This window comes from Macaca thibetana, chromosome 4, assembly GCF_024542745.1.
Source record: "Macaca thibetana thibetana isolate TM-01 chromosome 4, ASM2454274v1, whole genome shotgun sequence".
NCBI lineage: Eukaryota > Metazoa > Chordata > Mammalia > Primates > Cercopithecidae > Macaca > Macaca thibetana.
In genome coordinates this window covers 11,994,721-12,017,218 of record NC_065581.1, presented here as the reverse complement: position 1 = coordinate 12,017,218, position 22,498 = coordinate 11,994,721, and the positions used below count along the sequence as shown (strand labels likewise).

Sequence of the window (22,498 nt, the reverse complement as noted above, 5' to 3'; positions counted from 1 at the left end):
CTCCTCCGCGAGGTATTTCCTCATTGCTTTACTCCACTTCAATTATTTTTTGCTCCACTTTCCCTTGGGGAATTCCATACTGCATATACTAACCTGAAATTATATTTGTTCCTTTATGTTGCTCTTAGATCTTTTATTTTCCTGTGTGTGGAAACGCAATGTATTAAAAACTCTTAAGAGAACAGGTACAAGATTTTTTGTCTAGGCATAGCCTACTAGTATTTTCACTGCTCCCAGAAGACAAATAGAATTCTCTAACTCTGATCCCTTAAAAATGGTTCCTTTTTTTTTTTTTTTTTTTTTTTTTTTGAGATGGGGTTTCACTCTTGTTGCCCAAGCTGGAGTGCAATGGTGTGGTCTCAGCTCACTGAAACCTCTGCCTCCCAGGCTCAAGCGATTCTCCTGCCTTAGCCTCCCAAGTAGCTGGGATGAGAGGCACCTGCCACCCAACCCAGCTAATTTTTTTAGTTTTAGTAGGGACAGGGTTTCACCATGTTGGCCAGGTTGGTCTTGAACTCCTGACCTCAGGTGATCCACCTGCTTTGGCCTCTCAAAGTGCTGGGATTACAGGCATGAGCCACCGAGCTTGGCCAAAAGTGGTTATTTGCCATTTGCCTGCAGTGTGGAAGAAGAGTGCCCATACATCTAAAATAGCATGCTTTCTCTATATTCTACCGTACCTACCACATGAAGACAAATTATAGAATGTTATCTTCTATATTTTGCTTAGAATTTTAATGTTTTCACGTTAGTTTCCCCAGAAATATTTTCTAAGCCTTCATGTCCGAAACTTCAACTGTTAGGCGGAGATTCCCACACTGCCATTCTCCATTTTAAGTAAAATGTTTTAAGTAAAACATTTCTACTTCTAACCATATAACTAAGCAAATCATGTAAGCAAACGTCTTGGATGAGACAACTATTCTTTCTCTCTTGAAGAGCCTGGAAATTCCCTAAACTGTATGTGATACCAAATCTAACTTGGAGTAATATATACATATACAACTTGAAATAGATTCTGAACAATTAAAGGCTTAAGAAAAAAAAAAATCCTTCGAATTCTGACCTCCTGAATAACCTCAGCTGTGTGTGCTGTGCTTAGCAAGTTAACTGGGATGGAGAGCATTTCCAAACTCTTACTAATCAGGAAAGAGCTTTCTACTATCAACATCAGCAAGTATAAGCATGATGGTTAGGAGCAAAAGCACTCCAGACTCCTAGCTGTGTGACACTGGGCAAACAGCAATCTTTCTGTGCCTCATTCCCACACCTATAAAATGGGAATCATAAAAGTACCTGTCTCAGGTAGCTGTAGGAATCAAATGAGAAAACATGAAAAGCCCTCTGAACAGAGCCTAGCAGAGACCTGTGGTAAGGTTTGCTCTTTTTATCATCATAAGACCCATATAAAACCACCTCCCCCTTGCCACTGGGCATTCCCATCTGCACAATGAGCAGGCTGAACTCAATGACCTGCAAGGTCCATCCTTCCTGCCGTAAAATGTGTGTAATTCTCTCAGAGAGGCGCACAAGAACCCAGCAACATAAGGAAGCGCCTTGGTTCACTCCTGGCATGGCTTAACCAACCACTTTCCAAGTCCCGGTGTATCAGCTCAGTTTATTTTTTTCTTTATCTTTAAACTATCAAATACCACCCTAATTGTATATTTAACCTATTTCCATCTGGATACTATAACTATTAAGCAGTTGTATGCTCACCCTATCTTTTTCTTCACCGGCAAATCTGAAAGAGTTTGAAGATAAACGTATGTAAGCACACTTCAAAGTACAAAATAATAAGTATGTTTGGTTAAATTCATACTCTAGTCACACAGGCACACAGAAATTCTGTGGACAGAAACACATAAGGACCATAAAAATCAAGCTTTGTATTAAACAGATAAAACTCTTTATTTTTTATTTTTTATTTTTTTTGAGACAGAGTCTCGCTCTGTCGCCCAGGTTAAAGTGGCGCATGGTCTCTGTTCACTGCAAGCTCCGCCTCCCAGGTTCACGCCATTCTCCTGCCTCAGCCTCCCGAGTGGCTGGGACTACAGGTGCCCGCCATCTCGCCCGGCTAATTTTTTGTATTTTTAGTAGAGACGAGGTTTCACCATGTTAGCCAGGATGGTCTCAATCTCCTGACCTCATGATCTGCCCGCCTTGACCTCCCAAAATGCTGGGATTACAGGCTTGAGCCACCGCACCCGGCCAAGTAGGTGTAACTCTTAAACGGTGTGGTTCCATTTCATACTTAGGGACTGCTATCTAATTACATGGTAGTCAACCATTTTGTTATCACTTTCTATTTTTTCAGTACTTTCGCATCACAGCACAGCCTTAGAATATTTTCTACAACAAAATTCATCATAGAAAATTTCTAAAAACCTTCTGACAACTTCTCATTAAAATTGTAAAAAAAAAAAAACACACAAAATCAAAATCAGCGCAACTCTGTACCAAACGTAAGCCTACAGCCTCATGATCAAAAAGAGCTTCTTTCTCAAAGAATGACTTGAGCACTGAGAAGAAAGGTCTCTATTTGTTTATAAGTTTTTGTGCTACAGTGAACAATGGTTAACAGTATAACAGCATCACCTGTAATGAACATAGTATTAATATGCAGAAGAGTACTGCGAAAATGTTTTTAAAGAGTTAAATATGCAAATGAAAAAGTAAAGCCCTTAATTTATTCATAAAATATTTTTCTGCATAATACAAGAGTCAACTTTAGCCCAGACTTGCTCAAATTATCATCATTTTAAATGTGAAGCTTAAGAATGTTTTTCTATGATAGGAGATTTTACACAACTTATGTATTTTTCTATTCTATAGTAAGATAAGATTGTACCTCATCAGAACATATTTTGTACAAAGATGTTCTAAAATAAAATCATTACTCTGGTTAATCATATTATTACATTCTGTATTTGCTTTTAAAAAGAAACAAGCATTTGGCTAATGTTAATAAGCATTCAGAAAGCATCAAATAAGCTCTCCACATGAGCTGAAAAATAATTATCTGCAAAAAAAAAAAGGAGGCTTGCTATGTTAACTCCATTTTCACATTTTTATCCTGCTCAAACTAAATAATGTCAGCCATTTACATGATAGCTCCTAATAACTTTTCCACCCATATTAACAAAAACTATGTTTTAAATTATGACTTACTTCCTTTCTTGCTACAGTATAGAGAATTTCTTTTGTTTTTGTTTTTGAAATAAGCCATGGGGTTGTTTCCACTACAAGATTTTTGATTTCTCAAATCTTAAGGCTGTCAGCATGGAACTGCTGACCTAACATTCAAATGTGAAAAACGACGCTTAAACAGCTGGAATTCCATCTGAAAATCATCAAAATTAAACCTACTCCACTTATAAGCTCAACAACATAATCCCTACATAACAAGTAAACATAAGATTTTATTCATGGTAGTAGACTTTGTAAAACAACCACTGGAGTAGGCCCACAATTGATAGCAAATGAAAACATTCATCTTAATCAGATTAATTCTGAAACCCCGGCTGGGCTTCTCTTGGGTCACACAGAAGCGGAGTAGGGGACAGGGAGATGGCTGCCATCTCGGACCCTAAGGAGAGCACTTCACTTCATCCCGCGTGATCTGTGATACCGACATTTTTTAAAAGAGTTCAACAGTAAAATAGAAGCCCTCAGAACCTGTTTCTTGAGAACTAAATGAAGACAAATATTCTGTTTAATCTCATCTAACACTGTCAAAAAACGAGGCAAGGCTTGAATGAGTTTAAGTGGAAAAATGGAGGGAGCAGCACATTGGGTAAGAATATTCCCAAATTATTTTCTGCGCTGACCTCTCTCCCCCAGATCCCAACCTTTGAGTAGTCAGAACAAGAATGGGACATGTCAGGAATCAATACTGAGGACATGTGCAGCCTAAAATACATTTACAGATTTTATGTAGATATTCCTGTTTCCTGTGTTTATAAAGCATATGTAACCCAGGAGTCTGACATAAACCAGTTTTTCATAGAAAGCAGTAGCTCTCTGGATTGAGTGTGTACCCTGTGTCAGGCACTGTGGCAAATGCTTACATTTGCCGTATCATCTCATCTTCACACATTATCTCCATTTGACACACAAGGAAACCAACCACATAGCAAGTCAGTGACTGCATGAGGCCAAACTCTTTACCTTTATAGTAATTAAATGTACCAAAGGGATAAACTATAAAAATCTTGTACATGAAGTAAAATTTCATATAAAAGAAACGTTAACAATAACCACCTGGTTTATCTGTTCAGGCAATTAAAATTATCACAAGTTTTTAATCAGAAGCTACCAAATATTGGAAGAAGCATTTCCTACTCGAGGTTCAAAAATGTAAACAAATTCCCTGAGTATAAATCATCTCAACCTTCTAGTTTGCTAAAATGTTAATACAACCAGGCCAGGCAAAGTGGCTCATGCCTATAAGCCTAGCACTTTGGGAGGCCAAGGCGGGTGGATCACTTGAGGTCAGGAGTTCAAGACCAGCCGGGCCAACATGGTGAAACCCTGTCTCTACTGAAGATATAAAATTAGCCGGGCATGGTGGCACATGCCTGTAATCACAGCTACTCGGGAGGCTGAGGCAGGAGAATTGCTTGAACCCTGGAGGCGGAGGTTGCAGCGAGGCAAGATAGTGCCATTGCACTCCAGCCTGAACAACAAGAGCGAAACTCTGTCTCAAAAACAAAAAGTTAACACAACCAAATATTCTTCTGTTGCACACGGATGACCAAAATGGTCTCTTCTGACATATTATAATCCTGCTAAGATAAGAGACCTGGAGAAGAATGATTATGATGTAATATCGTAAGTACAAGAAGGCACATGTGGACACAAGCAAAGGAGACCCAAGGCACGTCTGTGGAGGGGAGGAGGGTACCTGACAAGAGAACAGAAAATAAGGAAAAAAACTCAAAGAAGAGGTGACATCTTTAGCAGAGACATCTCCCATACAGAGTAAGAAAACAGTAGAAATGGAAAAGGAGAAGAGGTACCTTCCAGAAAGATGACCAAGCACAGAAATACTGGATTTGCACACTGAGCTCCTGAAATGGCAAATGACTATGCACAAGATGCCGTGGAGAACAAGAAGGCCAACGGTGGAAAGCGACCCCATGTGTCAATCAAGGCCATCATCTGATCACATTCCTCAGTGCTACTTCTCACATTTTAAGGAATCTGGGCCGGGTGTGGTGGCTCACTCCTGTAATCCCAGCACTTTGAGGCGGGCGGATCACCTGAGGTTAGAAGTTTTGAGATCAGCCTGGCCAACATGGCGAAACTCTGTCTCTGCTAAAAATACAAAAAAATTAGCCGGGCGAGGTGGCGGGCACCTGCAGTCCCAGCTGCTCAGGAGGCTGAGGCAGGAGAAGGACGTGAATCCGGGAGGTGGAGCTTGCAATGAGCCAAGATCGCACCACTGCACTCCAGCCTGGGTGACAGAGTGAGACTCCGTCTCAAAAAAAAAAAAAAAAATTCTGGTTCTCAGACCAGAAAAGAGTTCTCATGTTTTGCAGGGTGTTCAGAGCCAAATGAACTCAACCAATAAAAATGAAAAACAGCTACACCAATTTTCAAAACATGTTTTGCAAAAGGTTAATACTTAGTATTTTCCACACTGACTTCCAATCTTAAAGGAAATGAAGCTTTGAAACCCTAGGCCCAAACACAACTAAAATAAGTAACGCCTCTTTTCCTTTTTTTCAAAGCTTTGAAAACATATTCATAATAATGGGTGGCAAAACACAAACAGAGCCCTTTATCACGACAGAAGTGGCATGGAACCCCCTGCAAGCCACCAACTCCTCCATTCCACGTTACCCAAGAATCCAAGCGAAGACCTGAGAAGGTGATGGAGACAACCACAACCCCTCCGCAGAGCAGCGATGAGTAAGGAATGATGGCTGGGCGACACAGTGCTGCCCTGCTGTCAACTCACCAAGACCATGCGGAGGAGCCACCTCGTGCAGTCCAGTGACCCTTCTCCACCGAACCTAGGACAACATGCTAAGCCTTTCTTCTGAACACCAAGTGCTTCTCTCATGCTCTTTCAAAATTCTTCAACCTCACAAGGGATAGGTCGGTGTAAAAACTGCACAGGCCGTTGGGAAACAGGCATGGACAACTGATTCTATCTGGTTTAACGCTGGGCCAAGGGTGAAGAGACTGAATTCAACAAAACCACAGTCCTACACAGTATACAGATCACCCATCAAGTCAGACACTGTCTCATTTATGTCCCCAATTTGTTTCCTGCCCTTAACCTAACAATTCTTCTTATGCTTTTTCTACGAAAGAACCTCTAGGAGCAAAAAAGTATACACTCTATCTCCTTATGAAAGCAGTCTGTGCCGGCCTAATTTTCAAATCCATGCAAACTTTCTATATTCTTCCATGATAGATCCTGGTATTGCACATTTTGACGCTTGTCTAATACTTTAATATGTGTATACGTGTGCACACACAGACAAGTATATGTATTTTTCCCCCAAGTAAAATTCACATTCCTGAAAGATACATGTTACCCTGTGGCTTTGCACATCCCTAGGGATATATCTGTCCCAGCAGGAGAACCAAGAATAAATCAAAGAAAGATTACATTCTAAGAGGTGAAACTGCCATGGAAGCATAAGAAAAATATAATTTGAGAAAGTATAAGGTATCTGTCTTTTAATACTGACTTAATTACCAAGCACAAGACAAGTATTTCAGACTATTCCCCCCAGGAAGCCGAAAAAGAGGCGATGGGTTTCCTGAAAACTCCTGAGCTAACGGCAGAAACAACAGGGACAAGCAGGGCTGTGACTGCTCTTCCGGTCTCCCAATTTCCTCTCCCCGCATTTCTTATCTCATCGCATTAGAGATGTCTTCTAGCAAAGCAAAGCAGTGGATCACAGGTAGGGCACAACAAAGCTGATATTCCAAACTGTCACAATGAGATATTAAAGACACGCTCAAAAATTAATGTCAGTAGCTGACAGTTACCTGCTTACTCTAACCCCCACATCACTCCCAGGGTCCTCACAGACATTGTGAGAAGGAAAGCAGAAGGTTCTGTGTGTCACCGCTTAGCATCATCCCCTCTGTCCCTTTGCTTACTCAGGGTTTCCCAGGGGCACCTCGAGTTTCACTCCCATTCCCCACTGCTGAGTGAGCTACACTGGCTCAGAAGCCGCCTCTTCCCTGAAGTCGTCCCCTTCCCCATCAGAAGTCCCACTGAAGTGGCTTGACTATGCTTACTAGGGCTGATCTATTTCGATCTTTTCTTTAGTGGCTGAGAGTTCTTAACTACCTTAGTCAAGCAACTTTCTAGACTCTCACAGACAAGTTAGACCAATTTATTTCAAGTTCTCCTTGAAAACTCTAAAAATATCTTAATTTCAGGAAAGAAGCAAGTTCTCTTATGAAAACTTTTAACTCTACATATGAAATGCAGGCTCAAATCTGAGGGCCTTTCCTGATCTGATTCCTCCTGATTCTCCCACTCCAGCCTCCTGCCTCTCTGTTGCCCTCTTGTCTCTCCTGAATAGAACTTCTCATGCTGTAGAAATGGAGAACAATTTAAAGTTGCTCAGAGTCCCCAAGTTACTTCACAAGCTCCTAACCCAGGATGAAATGCACTCACTTTGCCTCGTCAGCTTCGCAGATAATTTCCCAGCCTTAAGAACCAAATCCAGGTGTTAACTTTCCTTCCCTAAATCATCATTCTGCTTGACTCCAAACTGCGCCCCCTACAATGGAGACAAAATCATGACTCCCCACCTCTGTGGAATCTTCCTAGTGTTCATTTCTCACCACAGTACATAGTTATGTGTTTCCCTATCACCTCTCCATACTCCTTTTGGGATCTGTGTTTTATCATCATTTTATTGCTATCACAGGAACATGAAGTACATGAAGGTGGTAACAAACATGTGCTGAGTTGTACATTTATTTGATACAGAAAGGAAAAGAGCCTATGGCCTGCAAATCTGCATTTCTCAGGATAGTCATTTTATCTAGAATGTTATAAATATATATTTTAAATATGAAAAATGTTTAATATTTATGACCTAATAAATAAGACCTTAAGATCAATCATGTACTCCTTCCTTCAACAAACATTTGGGCCGCCATTAGCTGCCAGAAACTGTGCTGGGCTAGGGCTGCTGCTTGCCTATATGCTGCACTTGTGCAAACTAGAACAGGGTGCCCTCCCTGGACAGATAAAGCAGGGCCCATGTTTCCAAATGCCCACCTCAGCTGGCACCCTTGGGTCTGGAGGCTTTTCCTACCGTAATAAATGAGAGTGAGTCTCTGGGGAGTTCAGATTCTAGTGACGGAGACAGGCAAATACACATTCAATTTTCAACGTTTTCTATACGACTGTAAAAAATCTGATTTCCATAGACTACACTTAATGTTCTCATGTAAATCTCCACCTCATTGAACACTGGTTACTATAATCATCAATTTGAACTTGGGCTGAGGCACCCGCCTGAGGCAACAGAAATTTCTAGACAGGAAACAAGTACTATTTCCAGATTCACAGAGGCCATAAAATTGACTACATTTTCAAAGATCACCTTATGGTAACTAGTCAAATTGATTTTACCAAGAAACATTTCAAATTAATCTATCTGATTTTTAAGTCACTTTTCCCCCTACATATACTTCAGAATTTTTTTTTTTCTGTAATGATAAATATTTCATAAAATACCATACTCAGTTTGGAATTATTTGCTTTAATAGCTCTTTTTTTAACACTACTACCTGCTTATCTCCTGAAGTTTAATATAAAAGATAATTGCTATTCACCATTGATAAAACACATGAGAACAATACAAATCTTTTTAAACAATAAGCAAGAATACACTTACTTTTCTACTATTAAAAGTATTCGCAGTTGGGGGAAAACACACACTTTTCTCTCTCTATGTGAAATGTGTTATCATATACACATTTCTGAGCCACTGCTTCTTTGTGGAAAATAACTTAATTTGCCTCTGGCTTCTGCAAGTAACGGTCTGAGTGAATGCCTACAATTCTCTTCACTTCTTATCTTGTTAATCTAACTGATGGAGCAGTACAAAAATAAACCTCAAAAGAACTATGGAGGAGGAATGGAAAAAAAACATAAAATTCACAATGATCCAGTTGGAAAAGAATATTTAACCATTCATTTCAGATTCCTTGACCCAAATATGGTTCCTATCAACAAACAGCAACTTTCAGCCTTTAATACCCCATCTAATGGTCTGGAAGGAAGGACTGTAATTTCATCAAATTCAATTAATTCATTCAACAGATATTTATTACGTATCTCCTGAGAGACAGGAATTGTGCAGGACTTCATGTGGAATTGTTCATGTGGAAATGAACAAGAGAAACAGAGCTCGCCACCAGGCAGGGTCAACATCTAACAAACTGCCAATCCCGTCAACAAAGAGATACTTTACTAAAAGATTTACGGCAAGCCTTACTTCTACTTAATGCAAAGCCTTACCTCTTAGATTTCTGGGATGAATCTGTTTAGTTCGAGGCATCTTCTTTGAATCAGGGGCTTCTTTTTCTTCTTAAAAACTCTAGATAAAGCAAGTCACCAAAAGGCAGCTCCATAAACTCAACATACATCAATTAATCCATGTGCTAAAAAAAGAAAAAGAAAAAAAAAAAACAAAGAAGCACATTTTACTACCTCAGAAGAGAAAGATACTTTAAAAGTTATTGCCTAGCAGGGCACAAACCTAAACTCAAGAAAAAGTAACCAAGCTGGGCACCACTGCAAAAGATTACTCACTAACTTTTAATTAAACAGAGATCATTTTGTCAATATCTGGGACTTCTCATTAAGAAAACAGAAAAAAATCACAGTATCTTTATCCCACAAGAGTAGAAAAACTCACTTTGTGTTTTAAAACGACAATACCAGGAACAAGTAAAGTATCACATCAGGCTACAAAAGGATTATGTTATGCATATATAGCAAATCTGCCCATTCACAGGGGCAGGGACGATGTCTTGTTCATCTTCTTTTAGTTAACTCAGTTAATACAAGGGGTTCCTACTGTGGCTGCTCCAGTTATTCAAGACCTCTAGGTTCATGGTAGGACCACACTTTCTGCCTCACTGTGTTTCCCAGGAACGTGTGCGGAATTGTAGCTAACGACCTGTGAGTGGATGAGACTTCACTTTCAGGCTGGAGCATTTAGTTATTATCACAGCATGATCCTCCAGAGTTCTTCTCTCGCTGCCATGGGATCAGGACTGCTCCAGACAGCAAATCTGACACCACCACAAAGTCGAGCTCCAGCTAACCCATGTAATTGCACAGCATATGCCAGAAACACTTTCTTGCTTGCTTAAGTGAGGTTTGAGAGTTATTTGTTACTGCAGCATAACCTAGCCTGTCCTGACTTACACATTTTAAAACACGGTGATCTGAAATACAATAGGCCAAGACAAGAATGACCCAAAACAGGATCACCCATCTCCCCAAATCAGCCACCTCAGATTCTTCCACAAGATTCTCAAGGATCTTAAAGCTGAAATTTTAACTTACTGCAAGAAAACTGATAAGCAAAGCCTACTGTCACTGTTAAACATGAAACAATGTTTACTCATTAAGCAAAGACACAAGAATAGAACAGTAGGGCTTAAAGCTTTTGTTATATGTGGTACTGTACAAGAGAACACTTATGAGCACCTACTATGTGCTTATGTACTTTCTACACATTCCCTAATTTAATCTGTTAACTAGGAACGTAGCTATCATTTACTCATTTTACAGATTACAAAAAAAAAAATAGGAGGATAAGTAATTTGTCCAAGATCAGCAACTAAAGAATGTGGTACTACATGACTCAGTTATATCCAGTGCTTATTTCTTTCGTGGAGCTGATAACATCTACTTTCAGGATTTCTTTCAAGAGGCACAGCAAGTCATGACTACTTATCTTGGTGTCAAACCAGAGTGGGTTCAAAGCCAGGCTTTACCCCTTACTGTGTGGCCTTGTTCAGGTTACTTAACCTCTCTGAAGATCAGATTTCCCAACTGTAAAACTAGGAAATACTATCCACCTCAGAAGGCTGTTATAAGGACTAAACTAAACATTGTAGACGCTTTGCCTGTCACACAAAAACGCTGAACTATTAATTCTCCCTAAGAAAGCCTATATGGGAAGAAATGCATCTAACATCCCAGTATAAGGTTTTAGAAATTTATGGTTTCGTTATAGCAAAGAAATAGAAGGTAAAGAACGTTACAATTAACTTCAGTATTTTATCCCTGATCTGGCTGTATGTCAGCTCAGCACATTATTATTTGCAATTTTTAACTACATGGGAAAATAATACAAAAAATGATGGTCTAACTATTTCATCTAGCATTGTGCTAAGTGATCTATAAAAGATATGGTTTCTCAACTCCTTGCACCAAAGAAACATCCACTATCTAATTCAGGAAGGTTCTGATTCAATAAAGAATTGATATACATCTGTACCAAATAAATTGTATGAATGCTTAATACGTTCCTTATTAAACTTAAAGCTTTTAAATGGTAACGATATTTGGAAGTTTTTAAAGCGTGAACTCTGACTGTAATCCAATCATGTGATCCCATGGGATCCGGAGCATAAATGTAAAATATGCACATTCCCTGTCCGTAAAGGCTTTCTGCTACCCCGTTCACCGCCTACCCACTGTCCCTAGCTGTCCATCCCCTGTTTAAATCCTTGTGGGGGTAAGTGGATATTTCTAAAGACAGCAGCATTGTAGCGACTAGGACGAGTGATAAACCGTTCCTTTAAGGGAAAGAAATAAATTCTACATGGAGCAAAAACATGACACGATCAAAAAGCGTAAAGACAGTTGCAAGGAGAAAAAACATGAATGAATGTGGAGGGCGGAGCCTGGGAAAACCCCTCTGCAACGCTGCACTGAACAAAGCGCTTCGCATGCCAGGAGGAGGGGGGAATGGAAGTGCCAGCTCAGGAAGGAGCCTGGAGTGGATGCAGAGAGCTGAGGAGGAGGAGGACGAGATGAGGCGAGCGCGGCAGCCCTGAGACTCCTCCTCGCCGCCAGCGCCGCCGCCGCCCCCTCCCCTCTCCAGCCAGCAACTCCTTCCCGAGCCCGACCCCAAGGCGAGCCCGAGCCGACCCGCGCCCCAACCCACCGCCCCCTTCCCAACTGCTGCAGGCGCGCACTCCCAACCCGGAAAGAAACTACCCAGGTGGCCGGGAGTAAACAGGCACTTAGAGCAAAGAACGAAAGGGAAAGAAAGCCACAAAGCCGGGAGGTTGGGATGCCGAGGCCTGGTCTCCCTCACCCTCCACCCCTCTTGCAAAATGCGTCTGCGGCTGGAAGGCGGCTGGGGAGGCTGGGTCCCTCTGTACCTGCTCGGCTCGCGCGGGGCGAGGGCGCCCAGAAGTGCCAAGTGTCTCCCGCACGCAGCCATCCCCTCTGCAAGGTCGGCGGTTGCACACACACGCACACACACACACACGCGCGCCCGCACGCCCCCCGCCCGCCGAGGGGATGTGCTCCTGCCCCCCTCCCCGCTCCGCCCCGCCGCCCTCCCCAGCTGCAGCGCCCCCGCCGCGGAGCCCGCGCCGAACCTGCTGCCAGGACGCCCGGCGGAGCCGCTGCCGCTGCAGCCGGCCCTGGAGCTGCGCTGCTGATGGCGGCGGCCGCGGCTCGGGATCTCCGCGACCCCCGCGCGGCGGCGGCGGCGGCGGCGCCTGGGATCCCTCCTTCACTTGACAACCCCAAACACAAACATAACCTCCTCCGGCGGCCGCCGCTCCCGGGTCCCCCGCTCCGTCCGCCACCCCGCCGCCGCCCAGCAGCCGCCACGCTGAAGGCCGGCGACTGGCGCTCACACCACCCAGCGCTGAAATATTAAACAGGGGAGCGGGCCGGGGGGCGGGGGGGGAGCGCGGGGCGCGCGGGCGGGGGCCGCAGCCGCCGGGCGGAGGAGGCGGCGAAGCTCGCCGGCGCCCCAAGCCACGGCATGATCGCGGCCGCCAGGGAGCCGGGCAGCCGGGCTGGGGGGCGCGCGCCGCGGCAGGGCGGGCAGGCAGACTCTGGGGCCGCGGGGCCCGGGGCCGGGAGGACGGGCGCGGGCTTTACCTCTCCCCCAGGGCAGAGTAGGGCACGTTTAGCGTCTTTGGGGCCGGCGGGAGGAACGCTGGCCCGGCGGCGCGGGGGAGGCAGGGCGAAGGTCGGAGGCTTTCCCGCGGGTGGGCGGGGCGGCAGGGGATCCCCGGGGGCGGGAGGAGGGGAGGCCGCGGGCGGCGACGCGCGGGCGGGGGAGGGGGCGTCCCCGTGGTGGCTGGGGTTGAGGCCGGGGCGAGGGGCGGGGGGACGCCCAGGCGCCGGGGCCCAGCTGGGCCGGCGCGGCCGCCAGCTCTGCCCGGAGGTAGGGGCAGGATGGGCGCCCGGCCCGGCACGAACCCGGAGCCAGTGCCCCGGGTCTCCCCGGCGGGGCGGGCCCCAGACCGCGCCGGCCCCGCCACCCACCCGCCGCTTCGCCCCTCCCCGCCCCGCCCGGCCGAGCCGCCGCAGGGACGGGAGGGGGGAGCGGGAGGAGGTGGCGGCGCGGCCCGGGGGGGAGGGGCGGGGTTAGGGACGCGGGGGGCGGGAGCCAGGGGTCGCGAAGCCTGGGGAGCCAGCACCCGGCGGGGGCGGAGGGGCGGACCCGGCCAGTCACGCGGTCCCGGGAAGGCCTGGCCGGGTCGCTCAGTTGGGGGCGGTTGGTCCGGGAAGAGGGGCGGGGCGGGCGGGGCCGTAGTTTCTCTTTACCGTCTCTTTACTTTCTACAGCAGGATGTGGGCCGGCCGCTGACGTCATGGGGTCTCCCGGCCCCGCCCCTCGCCCGGGCCGAATGGGGGAGGGGGAGGCTCAGGGGCGGGGGGGGACCCCAAGGGGGTTTCCTCAGCAACGCGTAGAAGGAAGGGGAAAGTCATTGTGAAACTTGAAACTCATTAACTTTGAAAAACAACTTTTAAAAAAAGGAGGGGGGCGGGGTGTTGGTTTGGAGAGTGGAAGGGGACGTATTATTAACCCTGAACTGAAACCACTTTTTGGTGGCGGATGTTCTATTAAAAGAGCGAGGAAAGCCAAGGTTATTCCAGAGGCCGCTCCAAAGCCCCGCTGGTGCTTCCCAGTGCCGAAGCTGCGAGCGCAATTAACCCCTGCCTGACAGCCTGACAGCTTATAGGGCCGACCCGGGAGGGGACTTCGGGGACAGAAAAGGGGGTGCGGGGCTGGTCGTCGGACGTGGGCTCCAGGGACGCAGGGGAGAGCGTGAAAGGGGAAGAGGGAGTAATTAGCATGAACCAGGGTGTGACCCCGGCTGCTAGAAAGCAGTAGAGGAAGCAAGGAGTGGAAATCCATGGCAAAGCAGTGAAGAGGGGCTGAACCGGGGTTACGAAGAAGGTTTTCAGGGTTGGACCTAAAGAACGTTCGCAGTTTGGGGCACAGAAATTCAACACGTCCACCTCAAGAAGCAGGCAAAAGTGGCTGGTTTAACGGGCCACCTCAAACTTGAGAGGAATAAGGTGAAACAAAACTGATGCAAAAAAAAAAAAAAAAAAATCCCTGATGAAACTAAACTGTTTTCCCCTTTTAAGGAATAAAAATGCTAAACGACCATACACCCACTAAGACAGCTGGCCATCTGTGCAAACTTGAATTGTTTTGTTCCCGTGGGCTTCCATAACGACGTCTAGGTTTTTCCTGCTAGAGTTGACCCCTAAAATTCCCCTGAGGAAATCGTACCTCTGGCTCATTTGAGCTAAGAAAAGCTCAAACCACCAGAATGGGAATGATTAAAAATGGAATACTCAGTAATGGCGAGTGTGTAGCCAAAAATAATACCATGTAAAGGGAGAAATATGCCTACTACAAAGTAAATTTGGTTATAAAAGCAAAGATCATCCAACTGTGTACATGTACAATTATGTCTAGCATACTAATGCTAACCCTACAATGAAATAATTCAATTTTTATTTTCACTGTGATATAACCATCTCTCTTTTGTGAAATGAAACGATATCCAATAGGTTGCAATCACCAAAAAAGTATATAATGTAACTTCCCAACTGGGTTATTTGAATCAAAAAATAAACATGCGTTTAACTGTGAACGTATAGCTATTAATCTGTCAGGAGTAAGGTAATTTGATAATGAGTGGAGTTTGTATCACTTCGGAAGTGAAAAATGCTAACTGAATGAATAACGTTTAACCCAAGAATTGTTGAGCACAACATACTGTCAACACAATGTTTATGTAGGATTCAGCATTACTACGAACTTTCCAACAAAACATCCATGCAATTTTGAATTATAATAGGTAAATTTTGACATTTCAACTATTTCCTTGAGCAGCAAACAGATATTAAACTTTTATTTGAAATATATACAATACAGAATAGTTTCCTAGTAAGTTTTTGAATTTTCTAAATGCAGTTGTTTTCCTAATTCTGCCTTCACTTCTTCCTAGATATCAGGATGCAGGGAAATCTGGCTATACTATAAAGTAGCTTCTTTAGGCTTAATTGTTTTGTGGCAAATCCAATATATTTTCTCAAAATTTATCAAATAAACAGAGCGTGGGAAAAAAATGAAGCAGAGGGTGAATGTAGAGGATGAATGTGAATGGTAAACTGCAGTTTCAACTGTCAAAAATCCTGGGACAATGGGGGAGCGAGTGACCATTCTCTGCCCCCCAAAAAGAGGGGGCTCCAAGGGAACCATTTCTCTATGGCTCCATCCCCACCGGCCGCGTGAATGCTTCTGGAGCCCCCCTTCGGGAAAGTGGGGTTCGAGGGAGGACAGTGTCACTGAAAAGCTCAACACACGTTTTTCTTGGCGAACAGTTTGGAGACGGCACAAAGTCCACCCCGGCCCCGCGTCCACTGGGCCCGCGCCACCCTGCCCGCCCCCGCCGCTGCGTCCCCGGCTCCGGTTCCCACGCGGCCGCCCGGCCCGGCCCGGCTCAGGCTCCCCCCTGGCGCGGCCCCGCGGCCCCGGCCCTCCGCCCAGCGCGCGGCCCGGCAGCGCCGCCGCCACCACCACCGCCACGCGGAGATCCCGGAGGTTCCTCCCCGCCGGCCGCCGGGTCACGCCGCCCGTCCCTCCCCTCGGCCCTCCGCCCTCCGCCCTCCGCGCGTGCTGGGCTTTCCCGTCCACCGGCCGAATCCCCTCCTCCTCTGGACGACCCGGCGACAAAACCTTCCCCGCACGCCCTGCCAACTCTGCCCCACGCCCAGGCTCTTCCCAAGCCAGGCGTTAGACAAAAGAACCGAGAGAAAAACTTACCCGAACTGCAACGCAAAAGTCTGATCCAAAGCTTCCTGGGTTTAACTTTTAATTTTAAAAACAACAAAAGCAGAAACCAAAAGCCTCCTAGGTTGCAAGTGGGCGTGAGAGGAAATGCTAGAGGGAGGCGCTTCATTCCCCGGGCTGCCTGTGCCCCCCTTTCTGGCCCCTGCCCGGGGCTTTGATGTTATCTAGTGCACCGCCTCCATCGGTTTCTACCTTGGGCTCTGCGCCGCTGAGAAGATAGACAGATCTTCCGCACTTCATATGCAGGTTCTGAGAGAGGCAAGCAGGTAGTCGCGGCAAAGGACCCACACTCCTTAGCCCCGCAATGAAAGAAGAACATTTGCACGGGCTTCCCGTTGCTACCTGGACTGAAATGAACAATACCCCTCTAGTGATCCTGGAGACTTACACCATGTGGTCTTTCCTGTTAGACGCACAGAGGGAGGCCTCCTACATTAGATTCATTTTCCCTCCACCCGTAGCACAAACTTGTAAGATGGTGGTGGAGTATGTTTCCTGAGGCTTTGTTCGGGTTTTAGATCTCAGTTTGGAAGGTAAATATTATTTCCCTTCTGAGACAGTCCTGCAGCCTTGAAGAGACAAGAATAAACCTCTAAAAGCAACAAATTCTGTAACATGCTTCACATACACCATAAATTCCCTTATGGGTCAAAATATCCGCACACCTTTCCCCTCACATTAAGGAAAGCTTGTAACTGTTGATTTTCTCTTGTTTGGACACTAGCAGACACTGGATATAGTTTTTCATTAGGTTAGCAGTCTCGGGACCATCACTAACAAAGCACTACAAAGGATTTTTTTTTTAACAGATTAGTAATAAAGAAGGATGGCAGCGTCTAGCAAGCAGGCTTACCTGTGCCTCCACTTTACACCAACAGAAGCTTGTGTTCAGGCCTTGCCCTCTGGGAGATTACAAATTAATGGATACAGGATAAACACATGGAAAAATACCTAGAGGGAAATAAAAGATTCAAGAGGCTTATAAACAGAGCCAATTAAAGTTATACAGTTATTTACATGACCGCTGAGAGGCTTCCGCTTGAGTAGAGGACAGGGTGAGCAGAGTCCCATCCTGAGGGTGAGTTCTCAGTGGGATATTGAAGGAGAGAAAGTTCACGATTTGGCAGTGGTGGAAGTACAGCATTCTAGAGGAGGGGAATAACTGGAAGGTGAGAGCAAGTGAACTTGTGTGTGATGGTTTTTCCACCGAGAGCAGAACGTCTAAGCAAATGGGAAACAAGTAACACCCACACCACGACACTTTTGAGACTGAAAGGGAAGGTATTAATAATTATACTTAGGGCCGGGCGCGGAGGCTCACACCTGTAATCCCAGCACTTTGGGAGGCCGAGGCGGGCGGATCACAAGGTCAGGAGATCGAGACCATCCTGGATAACATGGTGAAACCCCGTCACTACTAAAAATACAAAAATTAGCCAGGCGTGGTGGCGGACGCCTGTAGTCCCGGCTACTCGGAGGCTGAGGCAGGAGAATGGCGTGAACCCGGGAGGCAGAGCTTGCAGTGAGCCGAGATCGCGCCACTGCATTCCAGCCTAGGCGACAGAGCCAGACTCCGTCTCAAAAAAAAAAAAAAAAAAAAAAATATATATATATATATATATATATATACACACACACACACACACACACTCAGATGAGAGGTGTACACCTGAATTGCCCCAGGGCCAATGGGAAGGATGGGTTCTCTGGTAATGAACTAGGAAGATAGAATGGGCAGGCAACAGGCAACCAGAGAAGAGCTTACTCAGTCATCATTTGGAAGGAATTAAGACATGATATTACAAACAGTTCGTAGCCGTTTGGAGACATCTGGCCTGAGAATGGTCTTTTTAAGGACAGTTATTGTTACTGATGGATTTAGGATCGATATGGAGGCTGGTTACAAAAACTGCAGTAACATTAGCAGTTGTAATAATGGTAGTGGTAGTAATCAACAGTTATCGAGAGCTTGCGACTTGCCATGTTTTCCTATATGAACTCATTGAATCCCTGCCATAAACCCACACTGTAGATGAAGCAACAGAGGCTTAGAAATGCTACATAGTCTTCCAGGAGCTACAGAGCTGGTAAATGATAGCCCTATGGTGGGGATCAAGAAAATATTCAGATGCTCAAAGTTTAAAGATTATATTTTGTGAAAACCAGATTTCAATAACTGTATAATATTCTACATCAATGGAGCAAATAAGAAAAGGGAATTTTAAAAAGTTTTTCAAATTTCAATGTGTCATGAAAATGACGGTCATCCTGACATGGTGTGAGGCTTAGGGGAAAGCAGATAAAATGTCTTCAATTTTAGCCATGTCTAGTTTTTAGAAAGATGATTTGATTCACATTTATGCCAGTACTGATACTGTTACCTGTAGGAGACATACTATTAGAGGAAACCACGTCTCATTGAAAAGCCTCTCTTTCAATGACAAGTAATGACAGTTTAATGGGTATTATTTGGTGTACTATCTGTAAAGAGGGGGAAGAAAACTAGATGTGATTGATACTTGCAGTTCCTGAAACAATTCCTCATAATCTATGTCCACAAGTGGCATAGTGGCATACTGAGGAACCCTAGAAGAAGAATAGCATGCAATGAAAATGACCCAACCCTATCTGTAATCTAACAAGGTGGTATTTTTATTACAGTGGGCCCTGAGCTAACACAGTGTCCCACAGTTCTAGAGGCTGGGAGTTCAAGATCAAGGCATCAGCAAGCTTGGCTTTCTCTGAGGCCTCTCTTCTTGGCTTGTAGACTGCCACCTTCTCCCTGTGTCCTCACATGGCCTTTCCCAGATGTAGTGCATGTACAGAGAGAGGGAGGAAAAAAGAGAGAGAGAGGGAGAGAGAGAATGCGCACACTGGCTCTTTGGTGTCTCTTCTTTTAAGGTCGCTAATCCCATTAGATCAGGACCCCACCCTTATTACCTAATTTAAGCTTAATTACCTCCTAAAGACTCTATCTCCAGATACAGTCACGTTGGGGGTTAGGGCTTCAACATGTCAATTGGCATGCTGGGGGAACAAATCAGTTCATAGCAGATACCAAGAGTATATTTACATAGAATTTTAGATAGAGTTGATGCCAGCCTAGGAAAGGGGCTTGTCAGTTGCTTGAGGAGGAGCTGAAGGACTTCATTCTAGACTTTCTTATTTCCATGAAGAATTACTCCTAAATAACTTGTTGTGTAAATATTCTTTCACATTTTTAGTAAAATGGTTCTCAAACTTCTTGTGGAAAGCCGTCTTGGTGCACACCTTTATTGCGCTATAAATAAAGTGATTTTGTCGATTGCCGAAGGATTTAAGGGTCTTATTTTCCCCATTGTAATCACAATCTGAACACAGGTAAATTAAACATGATCTGTCCTATCTCAAGTGTGGATACCCCCTCCCCTACCCCATAGTCTCCGCCTCATCCTTCCATTAATTTCCTTTATAAAATCGCACAGTCTACACTTATCTTATTGGTTTCCATGTTTATTATCTCTCAACCCTCCACTAGACTATGAGGGCTGTGAGTGTAGTGGCCACGCTTTGTTCCTCTCTGTCTCCCCAGCACCTAGAACAGTGCTGAAATAAATGTGTGTGGAATGAATGTTGTAGTTTGAGGCCTGCTCACCTTCCAGTTTAGTTGCTAAGCCTTTCATATCAACTTAACTGCTTTCTTGCTTTTTCATTTTTCTTTAAACATCCTTTTTAAAATTTCTGGACTCAAAGTTATTATATATAACAGAGTTAAAGGGGATCTGCTCATGTTATAGACTGGGAAGCCAATATAAGGAGTAGTCATGTGAAATAAATGACAGCATCACCAGGTGGTTCCTGGCAGAGCTTGACTAGAGAGCTCCCAGTCCATCCTCCCTCTCCCTTTCTTCCTGCTCCCAAATCCTTCCCCTTTTATGCCTTTCGTAATTGTCACCAGAAACTCCATTGCCTTTTGCTTGCTCTTAATCTTCATTCCTAGATTTTTAAAAAAAGTTTCTTCTCTGCTGTAGTTTTGATAGAGGTTCCATGGCTTAAACATGTAGTATGGATGGAAGGAAAGAAGGGAGGGAGGGAAGGAGAGAGGGAAAGAGTGAATATATGTGTATAAAATTAAGAAAACGCCAGGCACAATAGTTGACGCCTGTAATCGCTGCACTTTGGGAGTCTAAGAGGGGCCGATTGCTTGAGCCAGGAGTTTGAGACCAGCCTGGGCAACATGGGGTAACCCTGTCTCTAAAAAAAATACAAAAAATTAGCCAGGCATGGTGGCGTGCACCTGTAGTTCCAGCTGCTTAGGAGGCTGAGTTGGGAGGATCCCTTGAGCCTGGGAAATCAAGGCTGCAATGAGCTGCGATTGCACCACTGCACTCCAGCCTGGGCTACAGAACGAGACCCTCTCTCCAAAAAAAAGAAAAAAAGAAATTAAGAAAAAATATGGCAGAGTAAGGGTTCAAAAAAGTGATTTATAAGAAAAACTATGAAACATGTACTTCTGGCTTATTCAATCCGCATTCCTTACCTTTTCTGAGTTGCTATAATATTTTATTTAAAGAGGGTTAAAAATCAGGCATATTTTCAGTAACTAACAGAGAACTACTTAGTAATATTCTTCTGCCCTAGAGACAATTTACCAGTTCCAGAGTCTCCTACTAATAAAGAGTATATATTATGCACATACAAAGAGGCAACATCGTGACTAAAAGCATGGGCTTAAGAGCCAGCAAGCCTGGGTTGAAGCCCAGATCTGCCAGCTGCATAATTTGGGGCTATTTTTTTGACCTTCCTGTGCCTCCGTTTTCTGATCTGTAAAGTAAATGCAACTGGAGTCTTCACAGAATAGCTGTGAATGAATATTAGATGAATTGGTGTTTGGAAAGTGCTGAAACAGTGTCTATCACATAGTTACAATGATCCCTCAGTGTTGACCAATTCTTTATTACATGTTTCGCACCAGACTAAGTGTGCTTTACATGTGTTATGCTTTAAACCTTGAAATAAGTCTCTGGAGACTTATCCCGAGAGGACCTGACAACCAAATCTAACACGATCCTCGATGGGATCCTGGAATAGAGAGAAGACATTAATGGAAAAACTGTTGACATCCAGATAAAGTCTGGACTGTAGTTAATAGTAATGTCCCAATGTCAATTTCTTATTTTTGACAAATGTATCCTGGTAATGTAAGATGTTAACAACGAAGTAAACAGTAAGGGCATATGTACAGGGCTCTCTGTACAATCTTTATAAATTTTCTGTAAAGCTAAAATTATTCCAAAATGAAGTTTATTTTTTAAAAGCACCAATAACCTGCTGCTACAGACACCATTACCCATGTGTTACTGATGAAGGAACTCAGGCTTGAGTTAAGTACCAAGCCAAAGGTACAACTAGAGCTGGCCTCACAGGGACCCTGATTGTCTGCAGAGAAGACCACATCCTAAATCCCTAGGCTACCCCACCACCCGGTAAGTCTGAGATTTCTTTTATATTCTCATTTGTGGCAGGCTGGGATCTGGAAAAGCAGGTGTGACCTAAACACAGTTATGAAACAAATAGTGTTTTTCCTTAAGCTCCCTTTCTCTTCTATCAGATTCAGTTCCCACCCTGATGGCCTGTCTACTACAACCTGATTTCAGGTTTAAAAAAAATTATATATGTACATATGAAAAAAATACATGCACACATCTATGTATAATTCACCTTTCTATAGTTTCAATTACCCACCGTTAACCACGGTCCTAAAATATTACAGTATTTTAAGAGAGAGAGAGAGAGACCATATGCATATATGACTTTTATTACAGTATATTGTTACAATTGTTCTAGTGTTAGTTATTGCTAATTTATAACTGTGTCTACTTTTTAAATTAAACTTTATCATAGCTATGTATGTATAGAAAAAAACAGTATATATGGGCCGGGCACAGTGGCTCATGCCTATAATCCTAGCACTTTGGGAGGCCGAACAGGCAGATCACCTGAGGTCAGGAGTTCAAGACCAGCCTGGCCAATATGGTGAAACCCTATCTCCACTAAAAATACAAAAAAATTAGCCAGATGCAGTGGTGCACACCTGTAATCCCAGCTACTCGGGAGGCTGAGGCAGGAGAATTGCTTGAACCCAGGAGGCGGAGGTTGCGGTGA

At 44.5% G+C, this 22,498-nt stretch overlaps 2 protein-coding genes across 6 annotated transcripts in view; both read right to left on the bottom strand.

Moving 5' to 3' along the window:
• The window catches only part of HIVEP1 (HIVEP zinc finger 1), a 157,453-nt gene extending 140,773 nt beyond the window's left edge, over positions 1–16,680 (bottom strand). For 2 of the 5 annotated variants that reach the window (XM_050789568.1, XM_050789573.1), the window contains exons 1-2: positions 16,328–16,680; positions 9,512–9,654 (exon numbers count right to left, since the gene is read on the bottom strand). In XM_050789568.1, the coding sequence (XP_050645525.1) occupies positions 9,512–9,551 (40 nt within the window). In that variant the 5' untranslated portion in view covers positions 9,552–9,654; positions 16,328–16,680. Of the gene's footprint in view, positions 1–9,511; positions 9,655–12,399; positions 12,520–12,621; positions 12,880–13,135; positions 13,242–16,327 lie in introns of those variants that run through there. The other 3 variants (XM_050789570.1, XM_050789571.1, XM_050789569.1) reach the window with 3 other exon arrangements.
• Positions 16,681–17,220: 540 nt separating this feature from the next.
• The window catches only part of LOC126953878 (synapsin-1-like), a 67,051-nt gene continuing 61,773 nt past the window's right edge, over positions 17,221–22,498 (bottom strand). The window contains exon 9 of the transcript XR_007725389.1: positions 17,221–17,305. The gene's annotated coding sequence lies outside the window, so the exon portion shown is untranslated. The remainder of the gene's footprint in view (positions 17,306–22,498) is intronic.